Source organism: Ammospiza nelsoni, chromosome 2, assembly GCF_027579445.1.
Source record: "Ammospiza nelsoni isolate bAmmNel1 chromosome 2, bAmmNel1.pri, whole genome shotgun sequence".
Lineage (NCBI taxonomy): Eukaryota > Metazoa > Chordata > Aves > Passeriformes > Passerellidae > Ammospiza > Ammospiza nelsoni.
The window spans coordinates 92,701,181-92,726,090 of NC_080634.1; the positions used below are offsets into that span (position 1 = coordinate 92,701,181).

At 44.1% G+C, this 24,910-nt stretch overlaps 1 protein-coding gene across 1 annotated transcript in view; it reads left to right on the top strand.

Annotated features, from left to right (window-relative positions):
- Nucleotides 1-491: 491 nt before the first annotated feature.
- The window catches only part of SH3RF3 (SH3 domain containing ring finger 3), a 247,313-nt gene continuing 222,894 nt past the window's right edge, over nucleotides 492-24,910 (top strand). The window contains exon 1 of the mRNA XM_059467004.1: nucleotides 492-887. Within this exon, the coding sequence (XP_059322987.1) occupies nucleotides 492-887 (396 nt within the window). The remainder of the gene's footprint in view (nucleotides 888-24,910) is intronic.

The following is a 24,910-nucleotide window of genomic DNA, read 5'->3' on the forward strand; positions in this document are numbered from 1 at the left end:
GGCGGCGAGGCGGGCGGGGACCGCCTGCGGGGCGGCCGCCGTGCTGCGGGCGCCCTCCCGGGGCTCCCCGCCGCTCCCCGCCCCGCGCGGAGGCGCGGCGGGCGCCTCGCCGAGCCCCGCCGTAGCTGCCGAGCCGCGCCGGGCGGCGGGAGCAGGCGCGGGCAGACAGGTGCCCTCCTCCCGAAGCGCTGCGCTCCCCGCCGCTGGCATCGCCGCCGCGCCGCACGGCGCTGGGCAGCGCCGCCCGGGCAGCCCCCGAGGTCGCCGCCGCCCGCCGCCGGGGGCAGCCCCGCCGCCCCGATGGCCCCCGCCGCCCCGCCGCCGCCCCTCCCTCGCCGCCGCCGGCCGCGGCGGCCCTAGGGGCGTCGGGGCCCTGCGCTGCCCCGCGGAGGGGAGGCGGAGGCGGCGGCGGCGGGGCGGGGGCGGAGGCGGAGGCGAGGGGGCGGCGGAGCGGCGGCGGAACGCCGGCGGAGCGGGAGCCGGCGGCGGCGATGGACGAGTCGTCGCTGCTGGATCTTCTGGAGTGCTCCGTGTGCCTGGAGCGTCTGGACACCACGGCCAAGGTGCTGCCGTGCCAGCACACCTTCTGCCGCCGTTGTCTGGAGAGCATCGTCAGCTCCCGCCACGAGCTGCGCTGCCCCGAGTGCCGCATCCTGGTGGGCTGCGGCGTGGACGAGCTGCCCGCCAACATCCTCCTGGTCCGTCTCCTGGACGGCATCCGGCAGCGGCCCCGCGCCGCCGGGGGCGCCAGCGGCAGCCCCAGCTCCGCGGCCCCCACGTACCCCCAGCCCGCCGCCGCCCCCAGCGCCGTCGCCGCCGCCGCCGCCTCGGCCGCCGCCAGCCTGCGGGAACTGGCGGCCGCCAGCCGCAGCGCCCTGCTGGGAAAGGTGGGTGCCGGGCCGGGGGCGGGCGAGCCGGGAGCGCGGCCGGGCGGCCCCGGTTCGGCGGCGGGACGTCCCGCGGGCGGCGGAGGGTGTGTGCCCGCGGGCACCGGCGTGCGCCCGCCCGCGCTTGTGGCCGCTGTTGTGGGAGCTCCCCCGATCTAACGATGGGACGCTCGGATGGGGATGTCCTCAAAGTACTCTGGGCGGCCGCGGGCGGCGGGAGCGGCCGGGACCGCCCCGGGACACCCCCTCTGGGTGGGTTTACATCGGCCGTGGGGCAGCTGCTGCACCGGCGGGCCCCGGGGCCGCCCCCGGTGTAGGAGAGCCGGACGCGGAGTTCTGAACCACAGAGTGCCTCGAAAGCGCTTTTGCCTGTCAGGTGCGGGCAGGAGCGGCTCCCACTCACTGCCTGCGGGGCGAAGGCTCCGGGAACGCTCGGCCGGTCCGAGCCCAGCGTGTTCCTCCAAGCCGGGAATTGTCCCCTCCGCTCTCCGGGCGCTGCTGGGTGCTGTTACAAGCCCACAGAGCCCTCCTGACAGGCGGAACGGAGCGGGGTTTGAAGCTGAAGCTTCCCCTCTCAAGGGAGCGTAATTTCATTTTTATGTATAAGGTGTGTGATTTATCGAAGGCGAGTACTGCAGCGTGTGCATTTATTTATTGAACTCTTCAATCGAGTGCCCCATCTTGCGCCCTTTAAAGTCCATGACAAGGGTTTCATTGGCTCGGAGGGGACAAGATCAGTTCCTTTCACTGTTCTGTATTGGTCTTTCATGCGATAGGATAAAATTTACAATGGGACCTCTTCAGGAGACTTAGGAATGGAGACAGTCTTAAAACTGTGAACTTAATCTCACTTTTAATGTCATATATACTGGATATGTTTAATTGTCTTTGATGTTTTACGAAATCCACTTGAGGTTTAGTTTGGTGTACGGGCTTTTGATTTTAAAAGGTCAGTGTAGAGATTCCTTGTGAAGTTGCATTGCTATAGTAAATGTTTCAATTAATTATTTTTCTACTTTTTTTTTTTCCCCTGAAAAAAAGGAGTAGACCTGTATTGCTGTTTTAAAGTTTTCCCTACAGGAAATGATGGCAAATGCCACACATTGTTCTGTAAAATTCTGACCTGGAGTTGGAATTGAAATATGCTAGGCAGTATTTCTGGAAGGGTAGATCCTTTATTATTGAGCCATATTCAATGAGCTTCAGATACCTAATAATGACTTGTCCAATTTAAAGAAGAAAGGCAATGGAATTCTGCCTTCTGCATTTTTATCTTGTTTTTCAGCTAAGCTTAATGCTGTAGCTTTGTCACAGCAGACAACTCCTGTCTTCTTAGTTTCAGCTTTATAGAAAGGGAAGTTTGCATTCATTGGGTAAAGTACAATATCCCTTGGTGGGGTTTGAAGTCCAGGCAGGTGTCTCTTGTGGGAGGCAGGGTCTGCTGAGTACACCTGCAGTGTTTGTGTTGGAGGGGCAGGGTCTTGCACCCTCACTTGGCTTTTGTGACCATTCCACAAGACAATCTCTGGTTGTCAAATCTTTAAGTCCCAGTCAAGCTTGCATATTACAGTGGGGTGCACATGTAATAAAATGCTTGATGGGGAAAACGATTTGCAAATTTTTAGAGAAATTGAGTTTTTGTTATTTTACCATAAATTGTCAGTCTTTTAAAAAGTTGCTTCCCTAGCCATTATTGCAGATATCATGTAGTAAATAAAAACACATGCATTTTACAATTTTCTGTCTTTGATTGCATAGCACTTTGGTGAGCGTTGGCAGTTCTGTTGTCCATTTCTGTGAGGCTTGTTACCCATCTGAATTTGACAGAAAGCAAAATGACACGACTTAAGAATCACATTTTGGCTGTTATGGTTAACAACTGTGTTGTTCTTTTCCCCTTGCTGGGGTTAATGGGTAATTCTGGGGCAGTGGGTCTGCCGGGACAGAGCGGGTCTGTGGAAGTGTTTGCTTGGCCTTTTGACTGATGGCACAATTTTATCCTAGAAATCAATGCAATGTGCTTGATCCTTACAAGGTTCATTACAGTGAAAGAAAGTCTGAACTAATCTGCTTTTAAAAAAAGCAGCAGGGGAGAATAATCCTCCTTGGAGCTGCTGATACAGCTGATTGCTGAGCAGTCCTGGAGACAAGAGTGCAGAACCTCTCTCTGTACTAAACAATAGATGGTACAATCCAGGCTGGAATCAAGCTTTTTGAGGCTGATACGGAAGAGAAGAATTACATCCCTTTCTCTCTTGCATTGGTCTTTGACAGCTCAGCTGCCTTGAAGAAAGCAGAAGTGATTCTTTGTGATATATATATTTTTCAGAAATTGCTGTAGATTTGCTGCCTAGGGCTGAAATGCAAATTGCACTACTTTGCTAATTATTACCTTTCATTTTAGATAATGCAGTATATGAAATAGGACATACCATTACGGGCTTTTTGGTTAGGAAGGAAAACGCTGATTGTGAAGTGTAATGGCAGAGAGCCAAGGTCACTTCTATCACACTTCAATCTTGCCCAGATCCTTGGACCAGTGTGTTAGAATCACACCAGGGATCTGTTTCTGTGGGAGTTTTAATTAACCTTAGAAGACAGAGCAGGGTCAGCCTCTGTTGCTATCATGCCTGTATTTTGCTTCTGCACCTTATACTTTGGAGAAATCTTCTTTGCATAGATGCTATTTTCTGAAATCAACACATGTTGTTTATCTCTTGGGCAAAACTCTGTGGGGTTTGTATTTTTTTATCGGGTCTCTGGCCTTTCTTTTCCCAAGTTGCAGACTTGGTCTGTACAGACTGCTGAAAGCCAGAGTAAGAGGGGTTGAGCTGGGGGTGAACTGGCACTGGCACTGTTTCTAAAGTTGTCCAAGAGCATTCTTCAGAAACACTCCTGAAATACTGTAGGTATTTGGAGATACATGGTACACATCTTCAGTATGAGAGATGTGGGAGTGCTGTGTACCTACTAATATATAATGAACAATATTTGGGATCCTATCAATATATAGTGGTATCACCCAGTGCCTCTGTTTCAGCCTTTAAAAAACCAACAGTCTTGTTCTAAATGATATTGCATATTTTGAGATACTCACATTAAAGCTGTTTAAATTCAGAGAATGGTGTTAGACATTATAAAAGGGTCCAGCTGCTGAAAGAGCACACTGGAAGAATGAAGGAAAGGAAATCCAACAACTGTGTGCCCCTCCACCCCGCTCTGGGAATAGACAGGAGGCTAAGAGTGGTTTATAATGGTAGGCACATTACTCACAAGGTTATAATTTATTGGCTCCTCTGTTTCCATTACCACTGCTGAATTGCTTGGGGAATTCAGGTTCTGTCAAAGTAAATGGCTCCCTTAGATTGTTGAGGCATTATGGTAAATCTGCCTTCTTTACTGAGTGTGGAGTTTGGGGTTGTATTTTTTAACAATTAATGCAGTTTATCACCTAATTTTTTTTTTTTGGCAGGGGGAGGGAGTTCTTAAGGTCTAATAGCCAGCTAAGTGCATGAAGTCTTTAGTAATTTCCTCCCAAACCAGGCGTCTTTCACTCCAGGTGCAAGGCTTATTGCTTGTTTGCTCATAATACAAACTGAGAACAACATTTGCATGAAAAAGAAACAAGCTAGTAAAACAAAACATGTCCTTTTTCCTAGAAGAGAGAACATGGCCGAAGTGATGGATAGGGATGTGGTGTGTTACCAGATGGGTTGTAGGTGCTGGTGAAGAGTGAGATGTGCACATAAGGAAAATGATGTGTCAGCAGCGTGCCTGAGCAAAGTGATGGATGGGCTGCACTCCCGTGTTGCACGGGATGCATCTCATGTGTATCAGCTTTGCAGAGCTATTTCTCTGTTTCGGGAGGAAGGCTGCCATTTGCTAGCCCTTGGCTTCACGCAGGTTTTGCAAGCTAGGGAACAGCGCTAATTTGCTAAATAAGCTTTTCAGCTACTCTGTAGAAATTCTCCAAAGGAGACATTATGTCACTTTTTAAAGAGTTCTGCCTCATCCTAGGCTGGGTACTGTGGATTAAAGGAGTCGACCTCACGGTATTTCTCTGCTCCCCTGTTTCTTCCTTTTTGGTTACATTGTCTGTCAGGTGAAGATCCTACCTTGGGTGACACAAGAGAAAGCAGATGTAATCTGGCATTTATATGCATTTATATGCATTTATATGTATTACAGCAGGAGACAATTGTGAAGGGGACACACTTTGTCTTGGGCAGAGGGTAGTCTTCAGCTTGCCTTTTTAATGGTCAGGCTTGCACAGACTGGAGTGCTGTTCAGCAGTGTGCCGTGTACATAAACCCAGGGACTTACCTTACTTTTGTTCATTCCCTTTGATTTATTTGCTTCTGATGCTGTAGTTTCACTGATCAGCACTTGAACTTTGTCATAAAGCCATCCGAAAAGGAGTGATGTTCCATGTGTCAAAGGCTCTGATCTTGAGGATTTCCTTTTTGTCTGGCAGATGGCTAAAAATGTGTTTTGACACAGGAGATTAACTACCATACTAAAGGGTATTGTGAAGAATATAGCCAGAAGTATTTAAAACCCCAGCAGCTGAAGCTGTCTCCACAGAAATGAGTGAGCAAAGAAGAAGGGATTGCTGAGGGGCTGTGTCAGAAAAATTCATCATTCACTGAGCACTTAGGCTTTCCAGAAAATGTGCCATTTGCAGGTGTCATCTTTATGTCCATTACGTTTTCCAGAAATGGAGTATTTTTACTCATGATTTTTTCTGTGTAATGATGTTATTTTACTTGCAAGCTAGAAAAATGTGTGATGGACCTGATGTGACCAAAGGGGGCCAGTGCTGACAGTGGACTTTTTCTTCTGAATTGGGGTGGCCAGCAGTGGCTCAGTCACACCCAAAAAAGTTATGGGACAGTGGAGAGGGCTCTCTGTCATTAGCCCCAAACCCTCCCTATTTGTGTCAGTGTGACATGCCTCTATAGGACTCCTCTTGATGTCAAATGTGAATGCTAAGTTTAATCCCTGCACGTCATCCTTCTGAATGATTCATGATGAATGCTGGTAACGTTTAGCATATGACAGGGTTCCATGTTCCGTAGCCGGTTACTCAAAGACAGATGGATAGGCTTGCTCAACTCAGCCCTAAAGTGCACATTTCAGCCCTGGCAATTTTTGCCCAGCTGCCCTAAAGCTCTGCTGTGGTTTCAAGGCACATGCAGAACATGGTCATTGATGTCTAGCGAGCTGCATGACCTTTCTGGGCTTCACATTTCCCAGCTGGAAAGCTGCCCCAGTAGCAGCAGCCCACCCTTGTGTGCTTCTCAGTCTTCCAAAGGAAGCTGCCCTATGAACACAGAATTATTACAAGAGAAGCTGGGTTTTGGGAAAATTGAAAAGTGCTGGCTGTATGCACTGAAGCTGCAGTGGTTATTTTCTGCTGTTGTGTGGGGTTTGGCAGAGATGCTGCGCTGGGTTTGCGGGGAGCGCCGGCGCAGGGGTGCAGCGATGTGTGCTGCACATGGACTGTAATAGTACATTGTATTCCTTGTTTCTAATCTTATCCGTTCATGTTCAGGCAGACTCCTGGCTCTGGCTGGGTGCCCAACAGGTCAGACAGGCTGCAGGCTCTGGCTGGTAATGCTGGGTGCCTGCACTTGCAGGTCAGGGGGAGGCTGCGCATGCTCTTTCTAGATGAAGCTGTGTCCATACGATCAATAAGCTGCTACACAGAGTGCTACAACAATTTTTTATTTATGCCACGGAGGATTTCTTTCTCTGAGAAGGTATTTTCTTATACTATAGTTATTTTTTTCGGCTGTCATAATTTTGGCTTAGTAATCCTATTACAATGTTATCTTGACAAGGCTGGGTAGTTCTTGAATTTTGCACTGTTATCTTTATACTGTCCCCTCTAATTTCACTATTCTGTTCAATATTTCATGTTGTTTCTCTTAAGAAACAGTGCCTAAATTTCAGATTAAAATCATAGTTTACTCTTGCACTTTAATGACCCACCTGAAATAGCTTCAGCTGTGAGGTGGCTTGTTTTCAAAGCTGTAGATCATTCTTTCTTAGAAGCCTTTCCTTAAGCTTCAGGAGGCATTACAACTAATATTTCACTCTGATTAATGTCTTTAAGCATTGCAACGTTGTAATTGATGACCCATAGAGCACTGGATTTATTCTATGTTCAGGGACTTTGTGACTTCTACAGACAAGAACTGCTGGGGATTAACACAGTTTCTTCTTTACTGCATTCACTCATATCAAGCTAAATTTTTGCAAACATGTTCAATGCAGTCCTGTTAAAATCTGATATTTTACAGCAGGTTTTCCCAATCTGCCATGAGCTGTCAAGGGAAGAACCCAAGATTAGCTCTAACAGGACATGAGTGCCTGGACAAAGACAAACTACAGGATTTGAGAAGGTTGCATGACCTTGGCATTGCCCAGCTCCCACAGCAGCTGTGCTTCTGCTGCTGGGGAGGGAGTGACAGGGAAATACAGTGCCAGCTGAAAGCTACCTATTTATCCCTAGTCTTGCACCAAAACAAACTGCTCCTAATGACAGAATCCTCTTGCTTGGAGCAGCCTGGTACTTTGGCTGCAAAGTTACTGCAAAGGTCTGACCATTATGCACCAAAAAAATGAAAAAAAAAGAGAAAAATTTTTTCTAGTGCATGATGTAGGTGGGCCTGTGAACAGGTTCTCCCCATATGCCAGCCCCCTATCCTCTTTCTTTTGCTAGTTTGTATTCCTCTGACAGCTTGAGCCGTGCCTTTTCCTGACTGTATGGGTTTGTGGGGGGGTTGCTGATGTGCTGGTTTTACTCACTTGGCTCCATTACCGTCTTCTCAGCAGTAATGTTAAACTTGTTACCTCCTCTTTGTGGGAAGTTTTGCTTATGTTGCTAGAGGATTGCTGAAAAACCTTTAACATTTTTTGAATAGCTTTAAAAAGAAAAACCCAGAGCGTGTGCCTAATAATTTAATCTAATTGTCTTTGTATGTAATTTGAATGGTTTTGTTCCGTTAGACAGAACAAACATTAATTTAATGATGCATGTACATGAGATGGCTCTTAGGGGAAGAACAGAAGGAGAGAGTATTACTTTTGGTATTAAAAAGACATTTTGTTTTCAAAAGCAGAGAGGAAAAATGTAAAACATCTGGAATCAAGAGCACTCTTTGACCAGCCTTTTGAGCGTAAGTTCCATTGGTTCCCCAGAACTTGCTGCTCACTGATAGCTATCAGCTGGGGTGACCTGTGAACTCAGGTGATGGGCAGCTGAATATCTGCCCCAAGGAGCTGATGGAGCTCTTCAGGTGTCAGTGGAAGGACTCCTCACTTGGCCCTGGGCTCAGTCCTTCACATCTGCAGGCTGGCTATTGAGGGGTTAAATAGTGAAAAACTTGCTTGGCTGTGTTTTACAATTGGTTTCTGGCACTCTCAGAGCATGGGTTGGCCCCTGCTGGAGTTTGGCTTCGTGTCCTGTCGGAGTGGTTGGGATTTTTGGTGCGGCTGGTCTGTTTGCATGTGGTTGACTGAGGGCAGGGGTTTCTGAGGGACACAGATCCTCATGAACCATTTAAAGCTGTTTCTGCAGCAGGTCTCCATCTTGGCCCATTTTGGAAACAGGAGGGCTTAGCTGTCTGGTTCACAGCGCTGGGTGCCAGGAGGAGAAGGAAGGCTGTGGGATTCGCTAATTAAAAAAAGGGAGAGATGGAGCTGTTCTTTTTTACCGTGGTGTTTGCATAATATAATTTGAATCAGGAATGCTGAGGAATTTCTGTCCACTTGCAGTGGCAGTGGGACAAAGGTGCAAAACCCTTTCCTGCTTTGCAGCATTCAGCCTCTTTTTTAAGATGCCTAAAGGATTTGTGGTACTGAGGAATTTGTCCCTCATGTTGGCTGTCAACACGAATATGATTTATCAGACAAGTGAAACTAATGCTGTATATGGTTAAGGAGTGCCTTTCTGTGCACAAAAATGGTATTTATGAGAAGAGATTGCTTCTTACTCAATGCTTAGAGTGTCTTTCCACTGCTACAGCAACAAGCACAAGAGTCTGATTATTCAGGGAAGTTAGCATTAATTTTTTTCCCAGTTTTTTTAAAAATCTGATGCAAACCAATATGAATTTGCCATTCCTAATTTTAGAGTGGTCTGCTTCTATAAGATAACAAATCCAAGTTTTACTTTAAAGAGAAAGTATTTTAACAGAAGGCTGGCAAGATTGTTATCAAAATGCTAATGATCATTTCTCCTACAGTCTCAGTTATTTTCGGAGGGAGGACTAGAATAGATACATAATCTGAATAATATTGATTTTAATATGTATTACTGTCTCATTAAGCTGTTACAGTCTTTCCCCTTCTGGACAAAGGTTTATTAATTGCTGCAGTTGATGTATCATTGAAGTGGGTTTAGGTGCAAGAAGAGTATAGGGAAAGAGAGATCTAAAATGTTGACTGTGCAGTAGTGGATGGACCTTTGGGTTAAGATATTACAGCCCTAACCAAACGAAGGGGTCACTGCTGTGTTTGGTGTGCTGCCTCCTGATTGCCTTCCCTGCAACAGCCAAGAAGTCAGCCAAACACAGGCACTGTCATATTTACTTTCCTAAATGATCATTTCAGTAAATATTACTGAACATGTTTATTTGTGGATTACTTTCAGGCCAATTCCAATAAAAAACTCCTCTGTGACTTACTATAAAAAGACATAATTTTATAAATTTACTTATTAATTTCTAAATTAATTTTGAAACAGCTTTAACAGCTTTTAGTAGGCTGCCTCTTTACTGGCTGCCTTCATATGTGTTTTGAAATGCTTTTATTTCAGCTTGTACCAGGTTTACAATATTGTCATTCTTATAAGCAAATCAATATGTTTTCGTTTCCAATAACTGCAGTAATTTATGAATTTGTAATTATTTTAATGCAGTGAAATCGAAGGAAGTAGAAGGAAGATTTTGTTTTGATTGTGTTTTGATTGACTTAAACTTACATTTAGTTGTCTGTAAACATGGTGCACTCAAATATAAGTATGTATACTATGTATAGATATATCTATCTGTATATCTATCTCCCTGAATGTATATTTTCTTGTCAGGTGGGCCTGTTCCATGCATTCTCATGTCCATATCTAGTAAATTGTGCATTATATTCAGACACACGTGTGTGTTGTGTCACAGTGCAGTGCCTGGTCCAGCCACATCTCTGCATGTGTGTCCATGGGGACACGTGTCCTCGTGGGATTATAGGAGTGCACCCACACAGCCTCCTCTTGCACCCCTGGTGCAAACACAGGCCTGTGCTTGTTGTGTGAGGGAGAAGGGATGTCCAGCAAGGGTTGGCTGGAGAGGAGGAGGAGGAATGGGTCCTGGTGTGCTGCAAGGCGCTTCTTCCTCAAGGGTGCTGGGACAAGTCGTGATGGGCTCTTCTGATGCTCATTGCTGAGCCTCCTGCTGATTTCATGCTAAAATGTCACGAGATGAGGCACAGAAATAGCACAGACTCTCCTGACAGCAGTGGGATCTGTAGCATGTTGAGTGGGCACGATGCATCCTTGCTGGGGCGGCTGCTGCTCGGCCAGCTGTGTGTAGGGAGGGTGCGGCGCTGTGGAAGAGGCAGGCGAGGACATCTTTGTGTTCAGTCCAGAGCATCTTGCATTTCAGCCAAGAGCTTTTGTGTGGAGAGCCTCATTCTTTTGCATATGCTGTTTCTAAAACAAATCATAAACCCCCCTGGGAGATTGGAGTCATATACACACGTCATAAAATACAGTAAAAATAGTAGTTGACAACCATGAGATGAAATTTTTTGCTTATTCTCTTCTGCTGTGTAGGTAATTATGGTGTAAGATCTTGGTGGGAAACATCTGACTATTTATGCAGCAATGAAAAATCTGAACCAATTACACCTTTTTAAAAATTAGTAAATTTTTTATAAAAGGAAAGCATGTTACCTTTGATCTATATTGCAGAAGGGAAAATTCATTTTTTCCTAGCGTTTTATCTGTTCTTTTGATAAACACAGGACTTCCTTTTATGTGCAGTTAGTCTCACTTCTGTCTGAGTGTAAACTTCCATGATGGTCGCTACTGTTGAAAGTAATTCAGCACATTTTAAAGAATGGACTGTGGAGGTTTCATCATCTGTAATAATATTGTTCAGCCAGGGAGAGATCATTTTCTGCTTCCTAATGAACAAGAACTCAATGGCCAGGGTTGAATGGCCATCTCCCCTTCATCCTTGGCTTCTAAAACCAGGAAGCAAGTAGCTAAAGGGAAGGTTGGTGTCTTCCTCCCTTTGTCTTGTCAGCAGCACACTACAAGAAGTACAGAGGTGTTCAGAGCCACAAGGTATTCAAGAGCCAGTTTCTTTCTTTCTTTCTTTCTTTCTTTCTTTCTTTCTTTCTTTCTTTCTTTCTTTCTTTCTTTCTTTCTTTCTTTCTTTCTTTCTTTCTTTCTTTCTTTCTTTCTTTCTTTCTTTCTTTCTTTCTTTCTTTCTTTCTTTCTTTCTTTCTTTCTTTCTTTTCTTTCTTTTCTTTCTTTTCTTTCTTTCTTTTCTTTCTTTTCTTTCTTTCTTTTTCTTTCTTTCTTTCTTTCTTTCTTTCTTTTTCTTTCTTTCTTTCTTTTTCTTCCTTCCGACACTTCCTTCCTTCCGACACTTCCTCCAAGAGCCAGTTTGCTTTCCAGTTTCTTCACTTGTGATGTTCATTTCATATGAATTTTATACTGTTGAAATCGCTGTTGCTAAAATTGATTGTATTAAAAAAAAACCCAAACAACAAGATATAGCATTTAATTTGCTGCAGTGTGTAGAGCAGAGAGACAAGTCCTGTCTACCCCCATAAATGAGAGCAGGAAATAGGTTTGGTGCCTCAAGCACTGTGATTATCCAGGGGACTGAGGGGAGTTTGTTGTGCTGTTTTTTAATGCATCTCATCTCCCAGCTTTGGATCTTTTAAAAAGATACAAAAAATAGGAATACCAAAAGCAAAGTGCTTTGTTGGTAGAGGTAACAGAAGATCCAGCAAAGGATCTGTGTCATTGTGTCCTTCCTGCATTGCTTCATCTCATTTGAAGACATCCAGCAGTCAGGAGTGTGAAGGAACAGTCTGTCCAGGAGCTGGGCTCTGGTTCTCCTGTTCTCTTTCTCCCCTTGAATCCTCACTTTTCAGTGGGCTAGGGCACCTGCCTGTGCCTTCACTCCTGCCTGTTGAATTTTTAGCCTCCCAAATTGCACATCCTCTCTAGCCTATATTGCAGAGCCCAGAGAATCATCACCTTTTTTCTGTGTGATGAGGACCCAGAAGTTCAGCTCCTTTCACGTGGGTGATTAAGTGCTTCATGAGTCACTGGTGCTAGTGGTCAGGGACCCTGGGAGAGGGGGATGCTTGGTGGTAGCTAATGATAGGCAGCACAGGGCTGGGCAGAAAATGAGAGAGGAGCATTTTGGATGTTCAGTTTCCTGTGGGAGTAGAGCTTGTGTGATAGCCTAATCTTAAAAATATGAGGGAGGTATTTAGGGAGAGTTTGCCCTGACAGCATTGTAGATTGGAGATTTGGAGACCATGTTGAACTTTCTAAGTCTTTGTACCCCATTCTCTGAGCTCAGAAACCTGTGCTGCACCAGGGACATGATCAGCTGTTGATGGTGGGCATCTTCCTCATTGCTACAGCAAGAAAAAACATGGTGGGCTTGTGCTTTGTTATCAAATTAACACTCCCAAGACTCAGCCTGCTTTGACCACCACTCTTCACACAGGCCACCACTTACTTAGAAAATAGAGGCAGGGGCAGCTGTCTCCAGCCAGTGAACATGGGAGGAGAATTCAGGGTGCACAGAGATGACAATAAAAGGGGCACAGTACCGAGGAGAAGAGGGGATTTTCCCAATGGCTGATGTTCTTCATTTCTTTGTAGTTTTTTGTTCTTCATCAAATGAGGATCAAAAATTCCAGGAGGTATTCCATTTGTTCCAGCCTTGTTCATGTGTTTTGGATTTTTGTTAGTTTGGTTTTATACAAAATAGAAATGTAAATTCTTCTTTTCTCAAGTGAAGAGATGAAAGGAAATTACCTTAAATTGTACTAGGAGAGGTTCAGATTAGATATTAGAAAAAAAAATTACTGAAAGACTGGTTAGGCATTAGAGTGAATGGAGTCAACATCTCTGGAAGTGTTCAAGAGGCATCTGAATGTGTCACTTGGGATATGGTTTAGGGGTGATTAGGGTGGTGCTGGGTGGATAATCTTGAAGGTCTCTTCTAACCTTGATGATTCTGTGATTCCCTCAGCAATACCCTTTATGTAGTGAGTAGTTTCTATGCTAGAATGCTGCCCTGCCAGAGAGGGTTTTCTTATTTAATATGATCATTTGAGAATTAATTCATCTGATTATGAAAATTGTGGTGAAAGAGGAGTGGTTGTTTTAGGATCTTGGATGTAGGAGAAGTCTATTTCCTTTATACTTTCTGTAGTTATTATTCAGGAGATTTTTTGTTGACGCAGGGGCTGGGGTGAAAAGAGTGTGAGCTCACAGTTGAATTCAGAGATAGCAGGAAATAGGATATATTTGAGGTTCCTCAGCTGGTCTGATGCTTTTGATGAATATGAGCTTCTTTGATTGAGTCATCTCATGAGTTTTGGGTAATGATGCCGATTCCCCAAATCAGTCAGTGCTGGTGAAATAAATAGAAGCTAAACACTGAACAGACTGTGGTCAGCCTGCAGTTGTCTCATTAGTGTGTCAACTCAGAGCCATTGGCAGTGAGCAGATAAAGACCAGAATGAATCTGAGGTAAAACAGTAAAGGTTACTTCAGGGGTTTTTTTGGTGGATTTTTTCCCTCCCCTGAAGAGTTTAAAAGAGCATTAAATGATGCCTCTATAGAAATATTTCATTTTTTGATGTCATGTAGTTGCAGACCCAAGAAAGTAATAGTATGAGGAGATTCTGATCCTTGTAATGTTCAGTATCCTAGCTGTTTAGTAGCTTTGTCTGAGTGAGCTTAAATATACACTTCTGGTTTTTGTGGCTTTTTTCAGTAATTAATGAAGAATGTGAGTAATCTCCTACTTGACAGATCTGCTCTTTAGGACTCTGACTCTGTTTGGTGGGAGGTGTGAGAAATCACTACTGTAGTATGTAGCAATATTGTAGCACCTCAGTAGAACCATTTTGGAGAGTGTTGCTGGAAGGCAATAGTGTCCTTCCTAGGAATAAAAGCTTGAGAAAAATAATTCAAATAGCTTTGCTTCATTGACTTGGTGAAAATATTATTCAAGATAATGGTTTGCACAGATGGAGTTGCTGTATTACTTCACTGTAGGTCTGTCAGGTGTTACTATTTTCTGCTCTGCATGCCATGAATAGATTTGCTTTTTCCCTCTTAATGTATTGTCTTTCTTTGCACAAGCAAGAAGCAAAAGGAAACAATTTTGCCAGGAATAAAAGACTCATGTGGAGGCTGTGTTCTTGTCACCATGGGTTCAGGCCATGGAGGGGTTTGCTTCCATTGGGGTGTGGGAGGATGTTTTCACTCTGGCTTGATGGGAGGTGACAGCTCAGGAAACCCCCATGGCCCACTCATGTCCCATGCTGCTGGTGCCCCTTAGAGCTGCCTGGGCAGCAACATCTCAATGTCCCCATTGCCGTCTCCCCTTGGCATTGTCTCTGCCCCATTGCCATCACCCCTTTGTCCCAGGATCCTCTCTGTGTGGGGCAGCAGACAGCCTCTGTAGCAGAGCTGTTTCTGAGCTTTGACACTCCCTATTCATTTTTCCTGTGAGCAGCATTGGAGCAGGGATGGACCAAATGAATGGCTGATGTCCAAATGGAGATGTGGACACCATGTGGTGTTCCTTAGGTTTCTTACTGGGACCAGTACTGTTCAGTGTCTTCATTAATAACACAGACATGGGACTGAGTTCACCCTCAGCAAACTGCTGATGACATGTGTCAAGTGGTGCCATTGGTATGTGTGAGAGAAGGTGTGCCATCCAGAGGAGCCATGGCAGGTTCAAGGAGTGGGTCCACGTGAACCTCATGGAGTTCAGCCAGGCCAGGTGCAAGGTTTGGCCCTCTGGCAAACACCTCTGTCACTACAGACTGGGTTACAGATGGACTGGAACCCCTCTGCCTAGAAGGACTTCAGGATACTGGTGCCTGGAAAGCTGGGCATGAGCTGACAATGTTCAGACATGTCCTGGCCTGCATCCAAAGCAGCATGGCCAGCAGATTGAGGGAGGTCATTCTACCCTACTTCACTCTCTGTAGACCCCACCTTGAGTATTCCAGCTCTGGGGTGCCCCATACAATACAGATGTGGACCTGTTAGAGGGGGTCCAGAGGAAGGCTGGAACACTTCTCTTAGCAAGACAGGCTGAGAGACTTGAGTTTGTTCAGCCTGGAGAAGTGAACGTTCCAAGGGGACCTTATTACAGGCCTACAGTACCTAAAAGGGGCTTACAAGAAAGATGTATAGAGATTTTTTTTTCTCCAGGGCCTGTAATTACAGGACAAGGGGTAGCAGATTTTCAGTGGAAGAGGGTAGATTTAGATTAGATATAAGGAACAAATTCTTTGCTGTGAGGGCTGATGAGGCACTGGAACAGGTTTTCCTGTGAAATTGTGGATGCCCCATCCCTGGAAGTGTTCAAGGCCAGGTTGGGATGGGGCCTGGAGCAATCTGGTCAGTAGGAGGTGTCCCTGCCACTGGAAGGGGCGTTGGAACTAGATGATCTTTAGGGTCTCTTCCTTCTTAAACCATTCTGTGATTTTGTGAGTCCATGAGCAGAGAATGAGCACAGAAAATAGGATGTGGCAGACACAGCTGAGGCAGCAGCTCTCCGGCCACAGAGAGCAACACACAACTTTCCCAGGCCTTTCTGGGAAAGGCTGTGAGCAGATCAGAGCAAAGAATGAGAAACAATTCTTATCTTCACTTGCTGCACCTGTTATTGTGAACATGTGGAATGTGTTATAGAGATTTGTTTACCAGAGGGTGATTTCTTAATTAGCTAATGGTGATGGTGTTTGGATTGGTGGACCAGTTAGGTCCAGGTGTATCATTGCTGTGTATAAAAGCTATGGGTTTCTTAATAATGATATAATATAATAAAGGGACTGATCAACCTTCTGTGAATCATAGAGTCAGTGCTAATTATTACCCAGCTAGGGGCCCATTGCAGTGACACTCAGCTATAGAGAGTGGAAAGTAAATATTGTAAAATGCACGTGTATGTGTTTCATGAGGTTACAGTGGTGCACATATCTGCCGTGGATTCTTTAAACATTGTGATGCAGCATGAAGATGCTACAAGGAAAATTGTATTTTTATGCTGAAAGGTTTCTTTGGGTGTAATGCTTCCAAATTGAATATAGAATTGAATAAAAATAGTCATTCTCTTATCTTTATTCCACCACAGCTTTGCTGGAGGAATTCCTTTGATTTGCAGAAAAAAATTATAGTGGAAAAATCATTTGACATTCATAACAAATACAGTCTCATCTTTAATGGATTGTTTATATTTTGCAATGAGCGTTCTTTTTCTGAACAATAACAGTAAATTCTTGGCCTTTTGTTACAGTTTCCAGTTCTTCAATAAATATAGGAGTCTTTCGTTAGTTTTTCTTAACTCCACAGCAAACAGTAAATATCAGTGCTTCCTTTGTGGATGAGAAGTTAAAGCAGGACCAAAGGGACCCACTACCAGCACCGCAGGACCAGGGAGTGATCATCACACTCCTCCAGACTAGAGCACTGTGCTCTTGTGGCACTTGATGCACTCAAGCTCTTGTCATCATCCTCATGTTTGGAAGGAGTGTGACAGACATTTCACATGAGTTCCACCTCCTTTGCTGTGTGCTACAGCTCTGTTTGGCTTATAGTCAAGTTTAGTTGCTTTAGTTGCTGAAATGGTTTTCCTGTTCTATTTCCTATATTAAATTGCTGTAAAATTAACTGGAAAAGTGCTATTATGTACCCCGTTTCTTTCTCTTTTCTTCACATTCTGGGGGGTTTTTTTGTTTGCATATGTTTAGTTTTCCTTTATTTTCTCTTTTATTGCATCTGTGAAGCTTTTATTCTCAATTTTCATGTCATTTGACATATGAGAGAAGCCAAATAAAATATTTCACTTTTCTGTTTCAAGTTAAAAACCAGTTTTTATGCTGAACAATAACTGTATTACAAGGAAGCCTGATGTGCCCTCAGTGCCATTACAATATGTTGAATAAAAGGTAATTTAATGGAAACAGCGGAGTATTTGAAAGTTCACTGCATGAAAATTGGATTTTTGCCTTTTATTATTTACATTGCACCTTATTCATATTTAAGGCCACAGGGATTATCATCCTTCTTAATGGCTTTATTTAATAAAGACTTTGCATTTCACAGTATAGGATCGAGCACAGGCTTCAATCTGTTATCAGGATTTCAATTAAGTGGCTTGAGCTTCAGCTGACCTATAAAGCCGATAAATATATCTAAATAATTAATTTGCTTTTACTGGCTACTTTTAAATACAGCTGCTATGTACTTAGCTGCTGAATGGTACACCAATGCTCATAGCTTGCTTTTATGGTTATGATTCTAAAGATTACTTGTGTCTGTTGAAGTGACTGGCTAGGCCAGGGCTGGTCTCTATAAAATACCTTGCAGAGGGGCTGCAGTTGTGGCTGAGGACCATTGCAACTGGGATGCAAGTGCACCTTGAATTTCGGGAGGAGAGGCCAGGAATGAGTAGATGTTGTGGATCAACACATCCCTTAACTGGACTGAATCATCCTCTGGCTGTGATTATGTATTTTGTAAACCTGGGGTTGGATGCAATTGATTCCAGGGTGGAGGAGTGGTGGTAAGTACAGGAGACTGAATGAAATTCTGTTGCTCTTGCATTTGAATTCTGTTGATCTTCACCTAAGAAGAGTCATACACCAGTGTAATTTTGCAGTCAAGGTTGGGGGGTTTTTTTAGGTCACGTTTAAATCTTGCTAAGTGCACAAAACAAATAATGATGTTAATTCTTTGCTGCACCCTTTTGGACATTGAGAGAGGCTGAAATTTAAGTGAGCGTTATAAACAGACAGGCTTGAAAATGAGTTCCTCAAAAGTACAGAGATGGGGTCCATCACTTCCAGTATTTCCTCCTATAAATTCACTCCCTGCAGACCGAAATGCTGATACCCTGAAATAAGGAATCAGCCTTGTGCCAAGCTCTGGGTACGAAGCAAGTACCAAATAATTAGTTTGGTGGGACTCATGAAGCATGGGCTCATGAAGCCAGCTCGATGCCCACCGCAGCTGCCCCCAGGCCAGAAGAGAGGAGCAGTCCATGCCCCTGAGCCGCTGGGTGCTGCACACAGGGATGCTCAGGGATTCACCCCAGAGCAGCAGGATGGCATCCAGACTGGCAGCTCTGCAAAAGCACTGCTGATGTGGGGATCCTGCTCTTTCCAAAGTTATTCCACCTGGTTCACGTCCTGAGGACCGAAGATTTGAGCCCTTCAGGGACCTGCAGTCTAATTTAAAATGCTTAAGTTACAATACCTAACGCTTTAAAGATATTTTCTGCCTATCAATGCATGATTAACTGAGTGTATGTACTCAAAGAAAAATGTAATATTTATTAAACACAGTTAATTTAGACATTTTGGCATTTGGTATGCAAAGATTATGCATTTTTCCCAGGAGTTATGTTAATTATTTCAGCATGATAAGTTTAATTTTAAAAGGGTTTTTCGTTGCTGAAGGGAGTGTTATATGTGCATGTGTACAAGGAGAACTTTAATTAAAATTTCTGTTCTCCATTGTTTCAGGAGTTTAAAATGCACTTTCTCCTCTGTGAGTCAAAAAGACTGCTTAAATTTACAGGGCTCAAAGAGTTAATGTATGAAAATGAAGACATTGAAGGTTATATTGCTGACAGTGCCATTGTGTTGGCAAAGGAAAAAGATGAAACACAGCCTCAATTTACTTCTCATGCTAAATAGTATTTTGTTCTGTATTGTTGGACGAAATCATTCCATATCTGGAGAATATGGAAAACATGGAAATCATGATGCTGCCTCTGCTGACCTTAATATAATTTTATTTTTAACTATTTCTTTCCCAGACCTCCTGAAAGGCTTGAAATAAAAACAACTCTGTTTTTCTGAGGAAGGTCTGAGAATTTTAAATATGATCCTCATTTTTCATGCCTACTGCAACAGATAAAATATGGGAAGTTCTCCTAATGTTTGTCTGTACATCTGGACACTGGGAAACTGATGCTCTTAGACACACATTCCATGGGAAAATAGGATATGTTGAATAAGTTTGGAAAATATTAATCAGTTGGTACATTTAATTTGGCCATGGTATAGGAGATTCTTGCCAGTGTTAGAGAATTGATGAATAAACTGGGGTGGAGGGGGGTGGGGTGGGGAAAAAGGCAAGGGAAGAGTTTATGTCAAAGCTGTCCATTTCTTGGAGGTTCCTAACAGTTCTTCTGAAAACTTCTATGAATTTCAATGGAAAAGGAGAAGTCCTAAAAGAAAAGTAAATAAATTTCTTTCCTCTTAGCAGATGTTGTTTATAAGGCAGTTCTAGTAAAAATGCAACTGCTGCAAATCAGTACTTGTCTGATCAGAGGAGGCTCCGGCCATGGAGTAGAGCAGCCCTCCAGAGAACTCAGAGGGGACACCAAGGGTGGCTTCTCTCCTGGAAACCCGTGATCAAGAGGCCGTGATCATTCACTGGGAGACTTTCACTTGTGCCTGCACCGCCCTCTCCTGTTGAAATTCTCCCAGAAATGTCAGGAGGGAATAAATGCCTCTGCTGCTGCAGCTGTCACAGGCATCCTTTGGTGGTGCTCTTGACGGGGTTGTCACCTGTCTTGAAAGGATTTGTCAGCCAGATGTTATTTGGGGAACCAGTAGCCCTTAAATATCATGTGCATCAGCAATACAGGTCAGAGAACCACATCACTGGGAACTGCTCATCTGCTAACCACCATCTGCCAAAGCACCTCCTGTAACAACAAGAAAAGCAAATAAAGAAGAATATAAATGTTTTGATTCAGGAGTTGTATTTTCCTTAGAATGTTGATAGCAAGGGGTCAGTCTGTTAAGAAGGAAACTTTGGTCCCACTTCAACTCACTGCCTCAGTGAACCTTTGTTATTTTATTTCAAAATAAATGTTGCTATTTTTACCTTAAAAATAACAAATGTTACTGATTGAAAATGGTTTGCTAAGACAAATGTTCATCTGTAGCTATGGGAGCACTCTTGCTCCTTCTGTACAACACACACACATCTTTCTCTTGGGTGTTTGTGATCAATCTGTTTTTCTGCTATTTGTCAGTGGAAAGGCCCTGGCTCATTTCTTTCTAGTGAATCATATTTTGATTGTCTCATTTCCTACTGAAGTGAGTGAAGTTGATTTGGGCATATGCAGGCTGTAACTTCTACACATATCTCTGCTAAGCTGCAATGCATATTAATAAAATGTCTAAAATTGTCTTCTACTATGAACATATTTAATGCACTAAAGCCTTCTAAATTAGTTCAGAATAAATGATAGGATTATCCACATTCAATAGTTCTTACCAGGTGGAGGCAACATGCCCTGGGCATTTGGGCCAGGGGACCAGCACTCCCGGGTGCATTGAGGAACAAGCTCACCTGGTGGGATGAAAGCAGCCCAAAGGGTCCCTTGACAGGCACTGTAAAGAATCCCTGAAACAGGGCTGATGTGCCTCACAGGCTGTGTGGAATAGTCTGGGTCTGAATATGGGGAGTGTGTCCCTGCACCCTGCTGGTAGATCACAGAGTCACAGAGTGTTTGGCAGGGACCTCTGCAGGGAACCTAATCCAAGTCCTCATCTCCCCATCTCCCCTGCCACCAGCTGGCAAGGAACATGAACAGAGGTGCTGAACAGCACATGAATGCAACAGAGACTGTGCCGCGTCCTGGCAGTGAGGGTAGTGGATTTAGAAGTAATAAAACTATAAACCTGTTGCATTGTTAGGCTCCCTCTTTGTCAATATTTAAATGATGCATTTGGCTAGTTTCTTGATTGGGTGTGTGTTTTAATGTTCATATTTGTGCTATCACTAATTGGAAGCAGAGCTGGAAGGTGCAGCCACTTCAGCCACTCAGATGTGAGTCTTTCTTTCCTTCAGGCTTTGGAAGTTGTCACCTTTCCTGAGAATGTATAGCTTGTCTTTGCTTTGGTGCTACTGTGAGTTAATCTGGAGTATTTACAGCTATTATAGTTGTTTGATAAACAGGTTCAGCCTCATAAGAGAGAAATCAGAAGAGCAGATTAATAGCACAGAGTCCTTTGTTTAACTTGGCAAGGCTCGTCACAAGCCATCAAAGGAAGCAGTCACTTTGTCAGCAGTATTGAATGGATGAATATTATAAACAAAGAGGTCACCAAGTCTTACAGTCTAGTTTTTCTAAGAATCAGAAGGGCTGCCAAACAGGACTAGAATATAGGTGTATTATATATTCAAAGCATATGGGGTTCATAACTACTGTTCCCTTTGGTATTGGTGAGTTTTCTGAAAATACAGGAAGGAAACAGGTTTTGAAGGAGCCCAGACATGACATGCAACCCATATGTTTTTCTGAACCATTTCTCTAAATTAATTCCATTGCTTCCCAAGTAGAGTTGATAACAGGATGTTGAAAACAAGAGTATTTCAGAACCAATTTTGAAAGGAGTTCCCAGTGGTCTGTTAGAGATGCGGGTATTCTGACAATAATTCCCCATTCCCAAGTGAGGTATTCACTTAAGGCTCTAGTTCAACAGAGGCTTTAAAAGTATGCTTGTGTTAATCTCTGTTGCTACAGTTTTGCCTGTGGTTAGCTCTAGTAGTGTGTTCTCAATTAAACATGTTTCTGATGTGTCCTCTGCAGAAATAAAGGGCTGACTTGAGGTTAGAGATAATTTCCTCTGAGTGGCTACTGAACTCTGTTCAGGCTGTACCTGTCTGCATCTATTTAGCACAAGGCAAGGTGGTGACTTACATCCTCCTATCAGGAATTGTTATAGAAAACAGCTGAAATCTTCCACTTGATTAATTCATAAGAGAGGAGTTGCAGGAGCTGTGCAAAAAGCCGGACTATAAAATGTAGTTTTGGGGTTACTGCTCTTTGTCAGCTGTTGCAGGAACAATGAGCATTGCAAGTGTCATAGGCATCTTTAATTATATATGGCCTACTTCCTGAAATATTCATAAGGAATGGAGATACAAAGTGACAGTTCTGGTTGGAAGGTATAAAGGTTATTCTCAAGTATCAACAAGGTGATTTCCCCTACCAGGTTCTCTATCTAGCAAAATAACTGAATTGCTGTGTTTACAGGAAAAAAATGTCAAAGCTCTTCTTTCACCCATGCATCTTCTTTCACCCATGCCTTCTTTGCCATCCCACAATAATGATTGGTGTAGATGTGTCTGAAAGTCCTGAGCACTTCAGGTGTGAAAAAATCCTGGCTCCTGATGAGGAGCCAGGGAGTGAAGACAGTGATTTATAGGACAACATAAACATTGCAGAATTCAGAAGCAAGTATACTCTTCAGTTTTAGGTTTGATGAGTCCTGTGAGCCCTGCAGGACTGGTGAGCCCCATAAACCATATGGTTAGCAAGTTGTGTGAATTGCAGTCTGAAACAAATGCAAAAACAGAAGAACTGGGTTTAGCACTTGGGTTTTTTACTGCCTGTGCTTACATTAGGATTGTGTTAGAAATAGGAGCACTAAACTTTTACAGCTGGCAACAGGTGGAGGAGGATGAACAGAAGGACTGTGTTCTGGATGTGCAAGATGCAGATTGTGGGACTTAAAGGTGCTGCTGTTTTAGCGACATAACTCATTTAAGTGTGGCCCAGCAGTAACCCCCTAGGGGCAGCCATCAGTCATTTCTGCACACTTAACACTGCCACCAGCTCGGCGTGTGTCCCACTCCCAGCCTGTCACCCTGCCGGTCACACCTCTGTGCTGGAAGGGGAGGAAGGGCGAACCAAACTGCAGCGTCATCCATCTCTCAAAGGGGACTGCCTTTCACTGAATTTCGTTTCTCATCTCTTATGCAAGCAGGGAACAACCTCTCTGCTGTACCAGCCTGCACTGCACACGAGCTGTTCAGACATGGGAGCATTTACTTGAACCAGTGGTGCCCTGTCCCCTGCTGTCCCTGCAGGTTGCTAATGTGTTTTTCTGTCCCTGACACTGGCTCAGCTATATGTGTGCCTGCGGTGCTTCCTCCCTGTCTGCTCAGTTAAGTTGTTCGCTGCAGGTGCCCTTACTCACAGACACATTTAGCTGCAGTCATACCAAGCCTCATTTGGCCCTCTTGAATGGTATTTTGAGCCAATTAATGGGCATTTTTAGGAAAAGATCCCAAACTTAAGCCTTGCTTTGAGCAGATGCTCAGAAATTTACTTGTGGGATCCATGGTGTTTACTCATTCTAGTGGCTGCTGTTGTTTTACCAGCAAGTACCTTGGTACAGGTGGTGCTTTGGATGGTTTTATAGACCATTCCTTCCTCAGGGGTGACCCACCATGACCCAGCAGGACCCTGACCACTTTTGGTGCCTCCTACTAATTCACATGACCCTCCTAAAAGTGGGGTAAGGCAGTAGACCACTCTTGGCCTATGCTTGCCAGCACTACATACATGAATGGAACCACGTGGTCATTGCCTTCAGCCTTCTCTTATGGGAGGGACACAATTGCAATGCAGAAGTCATTCTGGAAAGATCCACAAACCACCTGTCTCCTGATGCCTGCTTCAGCAGAGCCTACAAGTCACTTACCTTTTTTTATTAAATATAAGATCAGAACTCAAAGGAAACAGTAGGAGCAGGATGAGCCATGCTAGTGTTCCTAGATCCCTAGGATGGAATGGAAAAATCCACTACAATACACCCAGATATCCAGGGAAGCATCTCCCCCAGCTGGGGCTCCATGTGAAGTGACTGTGGGAACAGAGGATGTCAGCCCAACTTGTGGGGGGTTTTAGCGCCAGGGTGTGCTGAGCTGTCCCTGCCCAGCACCATCACTCCAGCTGTGGAATTCTGGACACTGCAAAACCCATATTTTGAAATTGTCACAGGCTGGCATTTTGAGAGCTGCCTCCTCCCATGGCTTGGAAGAGCAGCTGATTCCCAGCAAGCCCCAGCACTGGGCAAATTGCTGCTTTCTACCCATTTGCAGCCCTTGGAGTTCTGTATGAGGTCAAATTGCTCAACTAGACAATTCCTCCTGCACCTCCCCCAGGCCTCATTTTAGGTAAGTCCTTGCTGGCATGAAGGGCTGCAGAAGTAGTCTCAGGAAAAGAATAATCATGGGTCCTGCCTGGCTGCATGGCATGGCACTTGGTTACAGCTCTTAATTAAAGCCTGAATGATAATGGGCCATAAGGGGGTTTTACTAGGCCTTTTGGGATTTTCAATATTTTTTTTATAACAAGGAAATTTTTTTTTTTTTTATAATAGGAAATAATTGCCAGTAGTCCACATCAACAAAGTCTGGAACAGATGATAGGGACAAGCTGCTGAATCTCTAATTTGTCCTTTATCTCAGCAGTGCTCCAGGCATCTGGTGATGGAGCAGTCAAGATATTAGGTGTTGTCTGATTAGCAAAACATAAAGGAATGCTGGGGATATATCCCAAATATCATTCTTCTGCCTGCTCTACGTGGCTTTAAGTATTTATGTGGATATAGAGTGACAATACATTTAAAATTGTTTTAAAAGGTATTAATTCTGTGAGTTACCATGAAAGTTCAGCTTGGAGTCTGGCTGTTTCATTTGTACAGATATATTTAAGATGAGGGAGGCTTATGTTATTTTCAGGTAAATGGGGTGCTCTGCTGTGGTTAGTATCAGGTAGTTTGACAAGGGATAAAGAACTTTTAATTTTGTGACCATAGCTGTGCTTCATAGAGAAGTTGGGATGAGTTGTGGAGCCAGAAAAAATTGTGATCCTTCTATATGCTTCTGCCGTGGTGAGTGTTTAACATTTATGCTGGTAAGTAAA